Consider the following 17503-nt stretch of genomic DNA (forward strand, 5'->3'; position numbering starts at 1 on the left):
TCTTTTAATTGTACCTCAGGCCATGAGTACAGTGATTTTTCCTTGAATTAGATTCAGGAGCAAAGTTGAGTCCTTCTGACAGGATTGAAAATTTTGCTTTTCAATGCTCTAATTGGTATGTAACAAAGTAAATTGCTGGCCCCTTGCAAATAAGCTCCATTATGTTATATTGGAAGCATTTGATGTTGAAATATTTGAAGTTCTTAATTTCTAGGTCTTGAGAGTGAAAGTGCAAGTTGCATGGGATAGTAGGATTCACAAAATTATTTTTTTTTTGCCTTGTATACAATTTCCTATATATGAACTCAAGGTTATGTACCAAACCAAGTTGTTTAAATGTGTTGTATCTTTTGTTTCAGTGTGAAGTTATATTCATTCCGTGTGGCCATATGTGCTGTTGCAGTGGATGTTCTGAGCAACTAGACCTATGCCCTTTGTGCCGTGCTTTGGTGGAGCAAAAAATTCGAGTAATCCCAAGCTAAGGATGTATAATATAAGTTACTATCGCACATGAGGTTAATTAAGAGTGGATGGATATGCATTCAATGTATAATCCTTGCCTTAAATTTTGCCTGGGGCTAAGCCATTGTATTTTCCTTTCTTTTGGGAAGTTTGTTATCTGCTATAGATCTACGTTTGTGATGTTTGCTAATATTCAAGTCACTGGTTAACTTCATTTTTGAAGTTTAATAAGAGTGTATTACAAGCTGCCTTAAACGAGGTGAACTTAAGCCAGTCATTGGATTGTCATTTTTACAATGTTTTCAAGTGATGAAAACCTCTATATTGTTATTTAATTATAAACTGTCTTATGAACTCATTATGACATATGAGCCAGAAGGACTGTGCATTCTTTTTGTGATACTGTATTTTAACTGTGTGTAGGTGCACTTTTTACATTTTTAACGACTTTTATGAAGTTTGTTTCTCATCTTTAACAAGCATAATAATTTGAAAACAAATATACATACAAAGAACTTAGGGTGCAGAAGTGATTTTTCCAATAATGGCAAATTTAAGGTCTCGAAACGAGGTGTGTTTTTGAGGAAGACTTTAGATATTTCATCTTTCTTCTTCAAGTCATTCCATTTCATACAATAACTGGATGAGATGTATTGAGGTCATTTTGCATCTTGCCAGTGATGTTTCTACCCAAAAACGTAATCACCTCATACCTGTGTATATTAGTTTATATCTTCATAACTGCTGAAGATGTTGGGAAAAATTCATGACTTACTTATGGGTCTAATTGAAAGCATATTGACAAATGTCTTTACGAGGAAGCCTGCGGGGTACTGAAGGAGTTTGTATTTATAATGAAGAAAACTAGACTAATGATGGGAATGTGGCATTAGCACGTTTCATGAAATATGTGGCAAAATCTTCAGCCACAGCATCATTTCAAAATCCTCTTCATCATAAAATGTGTATAAGCACTAACAATCTTGATTGATGCTATTGCCAGCAATGTTTAATTATGAATCTGTTGGCATCATCATCTTTTGTGTAGGGCATCATTATCATCTTACTCAATGTGCCTATTGTTATACCGCACACAGTGCTGGAATCCTGATTTGGTACTGTGGTCAAAGAATTCAGTTTCTAGCTAGGCATCAGTGCCCATAAGGGTCATTTGTTATAGAACTTCTGTTACTATTTTTCCCCAGTGATGCCAAACCCTTTCTTTTGCTATTACAAGGAAGAATACTAAATATTACTTAGGTGGGATTTTGGTTTTCTTCTATGATCTAATATTAATATGCATAGAAATCATCATTATAAATTATATATAATTTCACTGTATCATTTTTTAGTAGTCTCTTAAGAAAGATATTGCAGAGAAAGGAGAGGTTGATTTTCTGGAAATTTTTGGTTTTAGAATCCTTTTTCAAGTAGTCAAGAGGGGGAATGAGGTGTTTGAGTGGAGTGAGGTGTTTGAGGAGCTTGAGTGGGGTGGGCTCTGGGCACTGCTGAGTAGGAGGTGATGTGAATTTGACAGAATGTTGTCATAGAAATTTTTTCAACCCCAAAGTTTTGAATCTAATTCTTGCGTCTGGAGATAAAGCAATTTTTTATGCTTAACCAAAAGTGAATAGCAGCTAAGTTAATTTATTACATTTTCAAGTTTGATAAATTTTCAGGCTTGGTTGTAGGTAATTGCTGGATTTCTGGAAATGGGGATGGCGGTTGGGAAACCTGACATCAGGTGTAGCTACCTATTTAGAAAAAGGCATGTTTATCATGATTGAATTTTCCATATAATGGAGAAAATGCTCTTTTTAAAGTGCCCTCCAACCAGCAGGTGGGTCAGTTCTCCAGCCACATTATGTACAGAAGATTGATGACGATTAAACATTATACTAGCATGCATGAATAATTGTAGAAGTTTTATTTAGGCCTAAGATGAAACGGAAACAAAGTAAGGGAAATATGTAGTATTTTCATTTCAATTTCGTGTATTTTTGTGTTCACAAGTGGACAGGAATAATATTTATGCATGTATTGAGAGCTGAAGCTATTCCATCAAATAAATAAATTTTTATTGCCAGTAGGCCAATGAATATAAATAGACAAAGTCAAATCGTGAAAGTAATTAATAAAATATGTATACATCTACTGAGATCATTCATTAATAAATATTAATGTGCTATATATAAAATGCACATAACACCGTGTCCACTTGTTACATCGAGGCAACATCTTTGCAGTCAAAAAGCTCTACAAGATTATAGATTATATAATTTTTATTCTTGTATACATTTAATGGCATACACTTGTTCTTTACATAAGAAGGAAGTCAGTTAAATATTTTGATACACATAGTCACTTGGCTATTAATTGATACAGATAATCTTTGATTTGGAATATACATATATTCTTAGCCTACTGTGTGTATGATGGCTATGAATATCGATACATACCGAGATTTAGAGAGGGCAAATAGTTTTTTATATAATTAAAGAACAATAGACGTATAAATTTATCATAGTCATAATGTGGAGATTGATAAAAATTGGTTTCCAGTGTACTAAGTGCTAAACTCTTTTTATCAATCTAAATTTTATGACTGTGATCAATTTATACATATATCTTTTCTCTCAGTTTAAACAAAAAATCATTTGCTCTCCTTAAATCTTGGGATCAATATTCATAGCCTAAATCATTTTAAATCTTTTGGCATAGTGAAAATGTAGAACAGAATACTTAAGAGGTCTTTGGGATTATTTTATTTAGGTTATTGAAAATGAATAGAAATTACCAATGCCAGAATTAGGTCTTTGCATAGATATGAAAAACCTTTTTTATTTTGTGGTGAGTTAGTTACCAAGGAGTTGCCAATTTCTTAACTTATCGAGGGTGCGATAATAACTATTTCAAAATTAATGAATTGTTATTATTCACAGGCATGATATGCTTGCTGTAAGGAATCATGAAAATTGTGAGACTAAATTTTATGTGGGCCAGCATATGAAGGGAGACTTAGGACCACAAATGATATTTTTGAAAATTATCAGACCTAAAATTTTATACAATGTTTTATAAAATTTCAATATTTTTTTTAAATATCTGATCAAGCGTGTTTGGTATTGTACCTAATTCATGTTGTGCCATATGGTGGTGCTCTATCATTCAGCTGTGTCTGCCTCAGTTTTTGCTATCCCAAGTATTTAATAGGAAGTTAGAGGGAAAATGGTTGCAAGATATGCCATTATCATCTTGGTCCACTCTCATTGATTGGTAAGAGAAAATAGTCACTATAATATAGCTTGACTTAAAATGTGCAAGGTGATTGTTGATTTATCATAAAAATTATGGTATTCATTCTATTGGCATTAATTTCCTTCTTTTATTGTGTTCACTTCTTCCCATAAAGTGTGCTAATAGTTTAATTATCAGCCATTCTATTTGATTTTGAAGTTTTAAGAAGAGTAATCTGAAGTAAATCTGAGGAGCATGTGTGAATCTATAAATTTCATCGTTTGAAGTAGGCAATATAGAAACGATGAGAAAATTAGAGTATCAATCTTATCACTGGAAGTTAAGATGTAAAATTTAGGTTGGTGAGAAGATAGGGTGAAAATGATTTTCGATAGCATTTTCACATAATAACCTCTCTGTTACCTGAGCAAACATCATAATTCTTCCTCTATTATAAGTTTCAAATTCAAGGACTCATAATTTTTAAATGTTTTTTTTTAGGTGCATTAGCTTGATTTGTCTAGTCTGAGGTGGTGCTTTAATGGTTAGGAATATTTTAAAAAGTGGTGATATTAATAATTTTATTTGCACATGGAGAGGGACATATTGAGTCATTCCAAAGTGAAATTGTTACATCGAATATTAATGTGCAGTTTGACATTGAAGCCCTAATTTATATGTATGATGCACCTCTTGCTTTTGTGTTCATTTAAATCACGTGATGATACACTTAAGGTTTGTTTTTATTGCATTATTTAGAATTTCGATTTATTTCAAATCTATAACATGACTTTATTATGTTATTACAAACATTTTTCTGTAAAAATCAGTGAGATGTTCAAGAATTCAACTGGGTGTGTTGAGATTACATGACACATTTTCAGAAAGAACAATGAAGAGAAATCTATAGAGTACATGTTATAACCTAGCTAAATAAATTTTCATGGGGAAGTGTGAGGTTAATGGCATGCTACAGGCATAGAACATACCAAGAAGCTATGCTGCAGCTCTGTTAATTACTTTAAATATGCCATCATCCATATTTTTTTATGAATACAGCTTTCAGTTATATCAATTTTTAGATGATATTTTGAGATCAAATGTAAAATGTGAATTTTTAATGATATTTTTAGCATTGTTTGCCACCTCAAATTGACTTGTGATGCCATTTCCAGGGAAATACATATTGAATTTTGAGCAATATTTTTGGTGTTAGTAGCTAAGGAATGAAATCTATGATGGCAAGGTCACTATGATATTCCATGGATTGACTAAATCCTTGTTGAAGTTTTTCCTTGAAAGCAGTATTAGTGTTGGTGAAGATTTCTCGGGTTTCACACTGGGTATGGTCCTCCATATATCGGGAAGGGAATGTGGAGGACCTTAACCAGTGTGAAACCCAAGAAATCTTGATTCCCATTGTTTGTTGAGAAAAAACAAAATTACGACATTAGTGTTAGTTTCATATGCAGGGTATTTATGATTTATTTTACTTTCCTCATCAGTAGCACCATTTAACTTCCAGGTGTTTATTTAAAATATGGCAGAATTTGTTATTATAATAAATTAAGGATCATATTATTATATTTATTTAGTGTAAGTATAAAGAAAATGAAATTACATAATTCTGTTTTCTCTGGGAAATATCTCTGCCTGTAGGCTGCATGAGCTTTGCAACAGAATTTGGTGGAAGAAGCTCTATGGAAATGGAGTTAGTGGAGGTGATGGATTTATAAAATGATAAATTTGTGTGAAATTGAATAATTTGCATGTATTTTGTCTTTGAATTCTCCTATTTGATGATGGATTAAGGCAGGTGCACGGGTTTAAATTGAAGGTGTCAAATGATTTTTATGCTTTTTGATCTTTAGCTTGCAGTCAGTGTTGAAAGGCATGAATATTATAATTTAAGGAGTTAAAAGGTGAAGGTAGTGATAGATATGGGATACAAATGGTTAATCATTTACTGCCAATTCTTATGAAGTCCAATATTGTCAATTAATGGTTTTCTTACTGTTTCCTCATTAAAAATTTATTTTTATGTGGTTTTGTGTCAAGATATGTAATAGTGAATGTCTTAAGGAACAAAATTTGAAAAAATATTTTACTGTGTTGTCTACATATAAATATGGGCTTTCAGTATATATATTTGCCTATGAATGCCAATATGGAATATCAAAAAATTCTTTTGATGCAAATAAATACATAATAGGATAAATAGTCACCAGTACCAAAATATTAGATACGGTAAATGAGATGTTATTAACTGGGAAACTTAATTCTATAACATCATTTTGTTTTGGATTCCAAAAAATTGTATACCTGAGCTGATGCTGTGAGTATTTTCAAGTCCCATAAAACAATATACTTTAGGCTTGTAAAAGTTCTAGAATTTAACGCCTAGAAATTAAGAAGAAAATGAAGAATTGTGTGTGTAAAGAATTCAGGCATAAGTTTATGGCAATGTTTACGTGTAGATTTACTGTAGGGAGATGCTCTAAATGCCATATGGGTCCTTGTCACTGTGTCATAAGTTTTTAAAAATAATTTTAGAAGTAAAAGGAGTTTTATCATGAATGGAGGATATTCCTTTGATACATCGAGAAGCCAATTTTCAGTTTGTTTAAAAATTGAGCAATTTTGAAACCTGAAGTGGATAAAATCATTTTTCAATTTTAATAACTCCAACTTCAATGTGTACTAATATATGGCTCTGCCATCCAAAAAGTCTTAGTTTTACAAGGCCTCTAAACTCTACTCTAAAAATTCTGACCTTTGTAATAGATCATTCGAACTCTTTATGTTTCTAGTGCAAAGCATCCTCATATATTCATAAATGTAATGAATTTCCTGGAGTGTAAAATTTTCAGCACGTCTTTATTGTGAGACCAGGAAGTCATGGAGAAGTTTTAGTCTTCCTTTTAATGTAAAATTCAAGCTATAGTTACTCTTGAGGTAGTTATAATTGAATTTCATTCCAGTGTTGAAATTTAGATTTAGTGATCAGTGATCACCTTACCATCATACTGAACTTCATATTACATGAGACCTGCAAGCAAGATTGTTCCTAACACTCCACATATTACCACATAGGAAACTGTTTAGCTGGTGTGAAGGGTTACTGAAGCTATAGGCAAGTTTTTATTTAGGGTACAATTCATTGATATTCAGGTTTAAGTACTTCAACGTTCCTTTTGAGTTTATCTAGGAAACTTCTTCCAAGGGAAGGCAGTTAGTGAAAAATCGTCTTTATTCTACCATGTACCACATCCTTGCTCTATTATCTGTGTGAATACCTCTTTCTCATTCCTGACACAGTTGCTGGATCAAGCTGTTAGTTTTTTGAGACGCAATTAACCTGATTCAGTTAATTTATGTGATGGGGTAGTTGGTGTTATATGACATCATATTTTTTCAACTGCGTTTGTTTTCACCATTTGATTTTTTGGTATAGTGTTACATTGGATGTATGTATACTGTATGCATGCTTTATCTTGTCTGTCTTAGCATTCTACTTTGTGGCTGTGTTGCCTTGAGTCTGAAATCATCAATGACCACCTTTCTTGGTATCATATATTGTGGCTGGAGGTCCGTTCTAGAAGTCATTTGCTTTCGGAACTTGTATCATCTATGTATTATAGATGATTCTAAATAATGCATTGCATTATCTGGATATATTTCAAAGTTGAGTGAAGTATTGATCTGATATTATCTGTTACAGCTTGTGCCACATAAAATTCAAATTCCTTTCTCACTTCTGAGGAAGCTTCATTGGATGGTGAAAGCCACTTTTAGGCTAGCTGAGTTATGTTTATTTCATGGACTGTTGGTTCTTGTAATTCTTCCTGAGAGTGTGTTGTATAGGAGAGGTAGATTTTACTATGGTGCAAGGACTAGAGTGACATATTAGTTTGGCATCTTATTTTTCTACCCACATTTATTCTTTGTCATTTTTCTGCCAAGTGGAAAGGAATAGCAAGTTCCTCTATTGTTTTCAGTTTATTCATTTTTTTAGTCGGCTAAATAATCTTGCAACCATAAATTTCCGTTGAGACCACTTTTGATTCCATGTTGTTTTGGTGCATTTTGGTGGAAAAGTGAATGATCATATTGTAAATACATTTTATGATGATATGGTCTATAGAATTTTTTCATTTACATATACGTACTATTTTAATATTTCTCGGTACTCTCATTCTTTGGTTCAAATTTGTTCATGAACTATCAAGGATGAGGAAATATGCATCTCACTTATGTTTTTTTTTTTTTTTTAAAGGAGTAGGTAGTTGTCTCTTTTTTCTGTGGATGAAGTTCAAAAGACTTAATTTCAAATCTTTGATGATATATTTTTGTATGGATTTGACCTATTTTGCTTCGCTAACGGAGAAATATTGGCATTAAGATCGTATCTTACCCAGGATTTGGTTGGGAAGACTATTGTAGTGAGGTATGTTTCTGATTAATTCATATTTTTCTTGTAAGCAGTGAGTGGAATCGCCAGTCCTGTTCCTAAAAATGGGGTACGATACACATTAGAATATCATATTGAATGAATAGCTTGTTTAATGTGGACTATGTGCATTCTCTGGCTTAATTAAGTACATTGTGGGCCACCGGATAGGCACCCTCACTCTCTGCCCTATTAGTGTTGAGAAACTATCATGCCACTTATCATAAGTCTTTCTCAATGCTAGGTTATCATGGAAGTCATTTCCAAGAAATTGTTGTCATTTTTGCAGCTGGGTACATAAAAAAATTGAGCCTGTTTAATTGAACCTATTCAAACAAATATATCACTCAAATAGATTGTATATCTGTTATGATAACCCTGAACTCTGGTTACTTTTGAATTCTAACTCCCTCGTGCAAGTTCCTTGACTAATCCCTCCAAACCCTCATTATCGATTTGATCCTAAGATCTTAATTTAATTAAAAATTTATTAATCCCAGGTTTAATTTATTTTGCCTTGTTATTATAACTAAATCATGAAATAATTAAATATTTTCTTTCCCTTAAAGGCAAATTTTTATCTGTCAGCTTCACCAAATATTAGCATATTCATGCGTGACTTGTTGAATCGCAATGCATGTATTCCTTGTTGCTTCATGAAAAGTTATTGTACACAATTATTGCATCTGCGAGTATCACTACCATCTATTTCAGAGTAAAATATGTAAGCAAACATGATTATTTATGGTTACAAATATGTACTTTATGCTCACAGGAATGTAATTTCCTGTAATTTTTATCTGCCTATTTTGTGAAAAAGATTGTTATTGTTTTATCCTCCCATGTTTGAGTGAGTACCTATTGGACCAATTTAGAATAAAGTTTGGATATTCCAGTTACTCAATTGATTCTTTCATGAAATAAAAAAAACTGCTCCTATTTTTAGATTGATGTCATCATGAGGAATCTAACATATGTCAGGGAGATGTATTTTATAATTGTCAACCAGTTTGCATTTGATATTGCGACAAAGTGTTTAGGGGTTTGACCCAATGTTTTAAGTTTGAAAATGCCATGTAAATTTACTATTCTTGTGCTCATAACGCCTAGAATATCCCTTTTCTCTCTCTCTTACTCCTAGATAATCTATCCTATTAATTTCGTTGAGTTTAATTTTCATCTTGTTCTTGGGTGTGTGTGCCCCATGCTTTCACGGCTCGATTGTCACCAGTATAGATTGTATTATACATATATGGTTTTTCTTAAATTGCAAACAGGAGTACTGAGTTAGTTACATGTACCTTAAAGGCTTTTAATTCACGTTCTTGTGAGATACTTGCCTCCAGTGGCGTAACTAGGAATATGCTTTGGGGGGTGATAAGAGGGCCTGGGGTGTGACCCCCCCTCCCCAAGAAACGGGGTCCGGGAAAATTTTTGAAAAATGACATGCCTGTAAATACATTTTACATTATTTTGGGATTTTAAATTTAACATTGAGCAAATGCAGCTATTATATGCCAAAATTAGACAATAGATGTAAATATTTTTTTTATTTCTCTGATGCTTTTGGGAGGGGGGAATCTATCCCCCTCATAGTTACGCCACTGCGTGTCTCTATTGAAAGAGTTGGAACCTCAACTTCTTGAGATGGCATGCATATAAAGTGTAACATCATAGGTGAAGATCTAACCTTCTATGTTAACCCTTTGGAGATGGTGGAGTTCCCGCCTTAGCATAACTGCTGGACTGAGCCCCAAGAGAATCTCCCATCCCCTCTATATGGAGCATTTTTGCAGGACATTCGTTTAGAAGGGTCTTGCATTTTATCACACACTCTCAGCACCAACCTTTATTGACCCTTCCTAGCGAGGATTCCACATTATCTTGGACTCCGAGGGTAGTTGGGCTCTCTCCTTTCGGGGTTTATAACCCTACTAGCAGCAATGCCATACTTTTTTATACGAATAGAAGTATGGATAATTATTGCTTGCAGGTAAATTGTAGACTTCGAATTTAATTCCGCATTTTATTCTGAGAATTGTCAAATTATGAACGAAACTCTACCATCAATATTAACGTATTTAATTCACAATATTACATATTTAATTCACCAACAATTTCCATGTTGATGCTAATACTGAAATCAAGATACAAGTTAATATTTATGGTAGAATTTCATTTAAAAATTGTAAACTCTGATCAAAAGATAAAGAATTCGAGAAGTTTACATTTTTGAGAAAGGTAAAAATATTTTCGTCTGAAGATTTTCACAGCTTCTTTTATCTATGTTGGTGGTGGTTTTCGGGTATTGCTGTGTAGAAAACACTTTTACTCGACGTTAAACGGAAGAATACCATCCGTGTCTTATTCGTGAATCCATCGAGATAGCGAAAAGACCTAATAACTTTAATAGGGAGGATGGGTGTAACCTCAGCCGTATATGGAGAGGGTTCCTAGCACAATATAATGACCAACGGCTATGGCCTAAAATTCAAATCCGGCACAACAATGGGTAGCGAAAAACATATATAAGCTCGGGACTAGAATAAATTCCTTCCATTCTCTTGATAACGCTCCCAGTAGGAGGAGTGAAACGTCGAGTAAAAATGTTTTCTACACCGCAATACCCGAGAACCACCACCAACATAGGTACAAATATTTATTTCAAAAACTGACTTAGTGAACAATTGTATGACCGCTATGCATTGCGGTCCCTTACCACAAAGAGGTAATATAAGACAGGAGTACCTGCACCTGGATTTCAAGGGTGCAGCCTAAGTCCCACTTTGTTGGGTTCGGAAACTAAGACTTTGCAAACCCGTGACCGTCATAAAATGGGGAGAGCAAGGAAACATTATTCAGCATTCGTCCACCTGCGTAGGAAAATCTCCGATGAAAACTTTTGGCTTTCTTCTCCCGGGTTAAGAAATGTCCTGCCGCATAGTTTTGTCATTAGTTGCAAAAGGGTTAATATGAAATCAAGCTGTTATTTGTAAATCTATAAACATCCTGTAAAATATTTTATGAAACATTCCAAACAAAAATTAATGGATATTTTACTTTGTTACGAGAATTTTGCTAGAAAATACTTTTCTGGACTGGGAAATCAGACTCATACCTTTCAGTTATCCATGAAATGGTCAATTTCCTTGTATTGCCATTCCAGTTCGTGTCATCCAGTGCTAATAACATAACTGAAATTACTTGAAGGAAGTGGTCTTCTGTATTTTCCAGGAGCCCTGAAAGATGTTTATTTTCTTAATAAGCATTGAGTTATTAACCATATTTCCATCCTGTCCGCATTCTCATTCAGATATCATATGTGTTGGACTTGAAAGAACCCAAAAAGCATGACTTTCTTCAGTCATAGATCCATGCCCATTGAAACCTAAGATTTGTGAACAAGGTGAAGATATATTATTGATGAATGGAGTTTTGCATCCCTTCCCTACTCAGTACTCCCTCCATCCAGACCTTATCTCCTCTGTATCTCATTTAGAAGCTTCTTCTCCAACGACTTCACCTTTGCCATTCTTCCCTACACCTACATCTCAAATGCCTCCAGTCTTTCATAATTTATTTTCTGATGTGTCCATTTTTCTGTATTGTAAAATGCTATATCCCAGATCTGACTCTTCACTAGCCATTTCTCTCAACTCATACACAATGCTCATCTCATTAGTTCTTTCCTGTTCAGCAATGCCTATTTTCCTAACACTGTTCTCCAAGTAATATCTTTACTGCTATATCCATTTTCTTTATCGTCTTGCCCAAATAGTTGAATTGCTCCAACTGCTCAAGTTTGTGACCACCTTTTCATCCTGAGCCTCACATTCCTTGCTCTAAATGCTTTAGAAAAGTGCGTACCCTTTGATCATCCTGTGATGAATCGTCATTCCATATTCTTTACAATGCTTGTTTAACGCATCCATTAGAGTGCAGCCTTCATGCTGACTGCCAGACTAATCAATCTAATCCTTCCAATCTTCTACTATCCTCTTAAGAATGTCTATTAACTCTTCCTAGTCCACTCTATCAAATGCTTCTTCAAAATCCACGACATTGGCGTACACACCTGGTTACATTCAAGATTCCTCTTCATAAGGGTCCTCATTACAGCATTTGCAACAAGTGTGGAGTTTCCTTTCCTGAAACTCGACTGGTCATTGCCAAAATAGGTACTCATTTCCCCATACCTCCATATATTTATTTAGGATCCTTAGTACCACTTTCGCTGATTGGTATATTAAGCTTTAAGTTGTTAAGGCTACATTCTACACCCTTCTTTTTTGGCAGCAGAATTAGAAGTGTCAACATGAAATCCTTTGGCCTTCACTTCCTCATAGACCCTGTGTACTGGTTGAAAAACCTTTTCCTACCACCCTTGCTCGACTTCTTCGGAAGCTCACACGTGCTGATTTTTCTTTGCCATGTCATAATGCATGGCTCTCTCAATTTCTGCACCTAAGCTCCCCAGTCCATGATAACACTTTTTAACTTTTCTCATCTTTGTTCAACTTTTCTGGCCTGTGACCTAATACCGATCCTAAACACATTCCTGCTCAATTAGCATCCTTCCATTTTTAAGGCCTGGTTACACGGTTCATTAACACGTACAAGTTAAAGTGCGTTTGTGTGAATGATTTTGGTGGACTGGAACATGTACGAATGCATGAACCAAATTAGAACAGGATCTACTTTCTGTGCATGCATTCGCACATTCACATGTTGGGTGGTAAATGGTGCATTTTGGCATTCATTCTCGCTTAATAATAAAACGTTATTGTACTTTTCCACGCGATTTAATTAATACGACCGGTTTCGTCGCAGAGGCGACATCTGCGACGAAACCGGTCGTATTGATTAAATCGTGTGGAAAAGTATAATAACATTTTATTATTAAGAATGGATTTTCACAAAGTAAAGCCAGAAACAATCAAGTTTATTCATTCTCGCGTTTATACATTTAGACGTTAACCCATACGTGTTAATGTATCAAGTAACCAGGCCTTTAGACTTAATTTTTCACATGGATTGCCTTCTTTTATTGGCTAATAGCAGCCTTATCATGCCACACATTGTACATCTCTCTCATTCTTTCTGAAAAATTTTCCAACAAGCCTCCCTTGCCATCTTGGTTCCCTGCCATTGTCAATTCCCCATGTTTTTCCCCATGCATCCTTTTTCCTAGCAGTAGAAGGATACGAGGTAAAAAATATAGCATCTTAATAAGCTGTGGAGCTCAATTAATAGTCTTGTAAGTCACTTAAGACACCAAATGTGTGATGAACATAAAATATCTCCTTGAATTCACAAATGAATATTTACTCAATCTTTCAAATTTAACTCTAGCGATATAAGATCATGTGTATTTGGGAATAAGATGATAATTATAAAATATGGCAAAAAAGAGATACAATTATCTCGAAAAAAAAATTCTGAGGAATTATTTTTCAGTATAAAATTATTCTTCATCGAAAAATAAATTATCCCCATTATAAAGTACAACGTGATAAGAATTTGACAGAAAAATTCGATGGGATACAGATAATTCATCCTAAAAAGTGAACAAAGCAATCACAGTCTTCAACTTTCAACCCCCGAAGATAGCAGTGGGTTGTAGTCCAAGTGAATGTGGAGTGGTAATAAATACTTTTACACAATAATTGTTCGCAAACATGGCTATTCATTCCTCCCAACCTAGTTATTTTGGTTCACACATTGTATCACTTCAAGCTTCTTCCGCCACTTCCATTACGTCTTCATCTTCATTGTTAGCATCTTCAGTAAAAGAATCTGACTTTTTCTTGTCCTCCTTTAATGATCTCCTCTTTGCCTGGGCGTCTTTTTTCTCCTTCTTTCCTTTCCTAAATGCTGAAAATCGAGAATAAACAATCAAAATATTAGCAAAAAAGATAATTTATGGCGAGGTAGATTATAAGAAAACAGGGACTGCAAAATTATTAGTAAGGCAAACTTCTGTGCACGCCAACTGATAGAGCGAACTCCTCTATGATTATGTGCATCATAATTCTAATGATAAGAACATTCTTTCCTAAAAATTTTACCTTCCAGAGCTTCCTTCAGAGGTCCAACAAATTGATGGAATTCTCCATCTTCTAGGGCACTTATAACATCTGCACCGTTGATTGTTTTCCTATTATTCTTTATGGCTAGGTTATTAGCCAGGGATGTTAAGTAGAGGATGAATACAGACGCTGCTTTCGCTAGGGCGTTTCTGGCTTCTTTCCCAACAGCTATACCATCTGGTAGAGCTTCCTTGACTAGCCTCATGACGGCTGCATTTGGCAAATTTAAATCTTCAGGTCGTTCTGCCATAGTTATACTCACTGCCAAACACGGCAAACTGAGAAGTTCCGAAAATATTAATTACGAATGGAAAAAGTTAATACCATGAGTTACTAGTGACAACTGATACTACTAGTTTGTTTAAAGAATTCATCTTAATCTCGTGCTGCTTTGATTTTGATTGCGTTACTGGTTAAACTAAGGAAAACTAACCTTTTCGGCACAAATTAAAGTGAATTGACGACACCAGCTCAATAAACAAGAAGTGCAAATCCAAATCTCTCTTAGCGGGAAAACGTCATGTTTCCAACAAAACAATATCGGTTAGCGTTGCGTATTATGGCTGACGATAGCAATGCGCAATTTTGGTCGTTCATTTGCGTTTATGTTCGTTTGCTATTAATAAATTAACAACATTAAAAACAATATTTTTGCTTTCATGTTGATTTCGAGGCTACTTACCGTAACACTAGTAGAACATTGTCAATTTTTCCTTCCAATACTAGTAGCATCAGTGCTCGAATGTAGAATGCATCTTTATTGCAGGCCTTATGCTCGCGCTGAGGAGCCTTTTGGAAAATGACTTTCGCTTAAATCAATTAATTCAGGGGTAATTTGTTTTCATGTACGGATAATTACATTATCTAGTACTTGAGCAATGAATTTGAGGTGAAAGGCTTGTGTAAACGCTATATTGAATCAGTTTTCCCATGGTCCTTTATATTCATGTTGAAAAATCAGGAGGGTTCCCTCCCATCCTATGAAAAAGAAAATGTTGTTATCTAGCTTATTTATTTTCAATGTAAGCTGAAGAATATTTATCTGACATTGGGGAGTTCCATTGAGGTGCTAGTACCCCTAGCATAATAAATATCTGGAATGCTGCATGCAATAAATAAAACAAAATCCTTGAAGGACAGTTATTGGGATATTTCCGCATATTAAGATGCCGAATTTATTCTAATAACTCTGCGTGACACGTTTTTTTCACTAAAAAAGCAGTTTTATTTTTAAGCGCATAAAACTGAACGTGTACAATTCCCCTTTTTTCCGTGGCGCGCGGTCGCGCGGTATTCAAGAGAGGGGAACCTGTCCCGTGGTGCCACCATGTGCGTAATTTTACAATGAAATAATCGACGTCAAAGATGTCAAATATGGCCGAGTACCACTGAAGGTGGACATCAGAAGACGTAAGGATATAGGATTATTTTCTTCCGTACTTTCAGTCTTTTGACGTTAATCCCGTTACGGTTCTGTGTTAATCATTATATTCAACGTGTGGAGGAAGAATAATGTAATATGCTCGAATGAAAGTGTCAAAGACCTTAATCAGTGTGGCTAGGCGTGTTGTGCCTTTGGCCGACTGGGGTATGGTCCCAAATCATGGGCGCCCAGCAAGCCAAAGAACGCGTTGTATCTACTGGGGCCCTGTCTGTTAGAACGACAAGAAATAAGCCGAAGACGAAGGATGGACGCTTGCAAGGATCAAATATCTTCACCGAGCACAGTGGTATGTTGTTTTTCTGAAGGGTGCTGATTGTACTCTGCAGCTTGATTACTTGCTTGTATTTGTTTTTTTTTTAGTTCCCCTTTGGCTCATGCCCTTATTTGTGATATCCTGAAAGATCCAGGTTTGAGTGATCTCGCAAATAATCTTAACTATCGATAGAATGTCATTCATTTCGAAGCGCATTTACCTTAGTTTTCTATTGAGTTGGGTGTTATTGAGAGTGTATTGCAGTCCGTCCTTACATTTGTTTAGTTGATAAATGCATCTTTCGGCTGTGTTGAAAGTGGATTTTTTCCTTTACTGAATTCCTGGTGACTTTCCCTGATGTTTTACATGCTCAGGGTTTGCTTTTCTATAAGTGGTGGAGTGCATTGTTTAGTGACTCGAGTGGTTACGATCAGTTGCGTCCTCCTCTCATGTTTTTATCTCAACCCTTTACATTATTGTGTAAAATTATGCGAAAGTTTCTTAAGTATATCTCACAAGCATCAATATTCGAGTGACTACTATTACAATCTTCGTACTTTCTTCCTTGCCGTGGCAGTGAGGGAGGCATCATCGATGTTTAATTACTCGATTTTTATTCGTAAATTAAAATCATATCTGTGTGTCTCAATTTCTAGACTTCTCTATTCATTAGTTGTGAATTTAATTGCGAGGTGATTGACCCGCAAGAGAGACGGTGATTTTAACGTGCTCTGGACTATTGGTAGATATGTGGACATGCGCCTAGACATTTCAGAGATCGTGTGTTATGCATTACTGTGGAAGAGATTGGAGTGCGTAGACGAGATTGTGTATGGGAACCTTAATATCTACAATTTTTTCAATATCTGATTTAACACAATGAATGTAATTTATTTTATTGCCTCCAGGCATGCTTTAACATTGGAAGAGTATTTCGAATTTTTGCTTACTAAATATTTGGCCTCACCTTCTCTGAGGGCTATGCAAATCAAGTAGTAAAACTATGTCACCCTGTTGGTGTTTGAAGTTAATCCCAGGACTTCGAATGAAAATACACTGAAATTAATATCCTGTGAACTAAATACACAACTTTATGTTCTCGTGCATGTATGCAATGTTTACGCCAGAGGACTTTGTCTAATTAAATTTTCAAATGACTTGAACGCAGCAAATTTGTAGCAGTTCGGCTCATTCGTTCGCATCGTGATTTGTTCGTTGTTGAAAGTCCCAACATTTTTATGTCCTATCGATTTCACCGTGGAAGTCCCATCATTGGGTGATCTCATCACTCAGGAAAAGGATAGACTTCAGTGTATTTTATTGTTTTATATCAATGAAGCGATTTCGACGCTATTCCTCTGAAGTTGACGTGTTATTGAATGTCAGGCCGCTGATTGAAAATTAGTTTTTTCAAATGATAGTACTTTAAATCTGCAAGATGCTTGATGTACCCATCCTAATGCAGGTTCTTAAATACTTTTTGTGATCGCCATCGCAGAGGTTACGATGCCACTGGCGCATGACAAAAGTGAATTTCCTTCGGTACGGTTTTTGTGTATTTCTTCTTT

The 17503-nt window shown here is 35.0% G+C and overlaps 3 protein-coding genes across 6 annotated transcripts in view; 2 read left to right on the forward strand and 1 right to left on the reverse strand.

Moving 5' to 3' along the window:
- Positions 1–9048, forward strand: part of LOC124164468 (E3 ubiquitin-protein ligase LRSAM1-like) — a 37013-nt gene extending 27965 nt beyond the window's left edge. For all 3 annotated transcript variants that reach the window (XM_046541797.1, XM_046541803.1, XM_046541808.1), the window contains one exon: positions 360–9048. In XM_046541797.1, the coding sequence (XP_046397753.1) occupies positions 360–482 (123 nt within the window). In that variant the 3' untranslated portion in view covers positions 483–9048. The remainder of the gene's footprint in view (positions 1–359) is intronic.
- A 4547-nt stretch (positions 9049–13595) lies between these two features.
- Positions 13596–14791, reverse strand: LOC124164489 (DNA polymerase epsilon subunit 3). 2 transcript variants are annotated; one of them, XM_046541826.1, is made up of 3 exons: positions 14672–14791; positions 14218–14507; positions 13596–14023 (listed from the first exon to the last, which is right to left on the reverse strand). In XM_046541826.1, the coding sequence occupies exons 2-3, from the start codon at positions 14486–14488 to the stop codon at positions 13881–13883; spliced, it is 414 nt and encodes a 137-aa protein (XP_046397782.1). In that variant the 5' UTR covers positions 14489–14507; positions 14672–14791; the 3' UTR covers positions 13596–13880. The 2 variants fall into 2 exon arrangements, with proteins under 2 accessions (XP_046397782.1, XP_046397777.1); XM_046541821.1 differs by having other exon boundaries at positions 14218–14516; positions 14672–14789.
- An 820-nt stretch (positions 14792–15611) lies between these two features.
- Positions 15612–17503, forward strand: part of LOC124164506 (tyrosine-protein kinase Abl) — a 291144-nt gene continuing 289252 nt past the window's right edge. The window contains exon 1 of the mRNA XM_046541848.1: positions 15612–15968. Coding sequence (XP_046397804.1) covers positions 15842–15968 — 127 coding nt within the window. The 5' untranslated portion in view covers positions 15612–15841. The remainder of the gene's footprint in view (positions 15969–17503) is intronic.

Source organism: Ischnura elegans, chromosome 1 (assembly GCF_921293095.1).
Source record: "Ischnura elegans chromosome 1, ioIscEleg1.1, whole genome shotgun sequence".
NCBI classification, from domain to species: domain Eukaryota; kingdom Metazoa; phylum Arthropoda; class Insecta; order Odonata; family Coenagrionidae; genus Ischnura; species Ischnura elegans.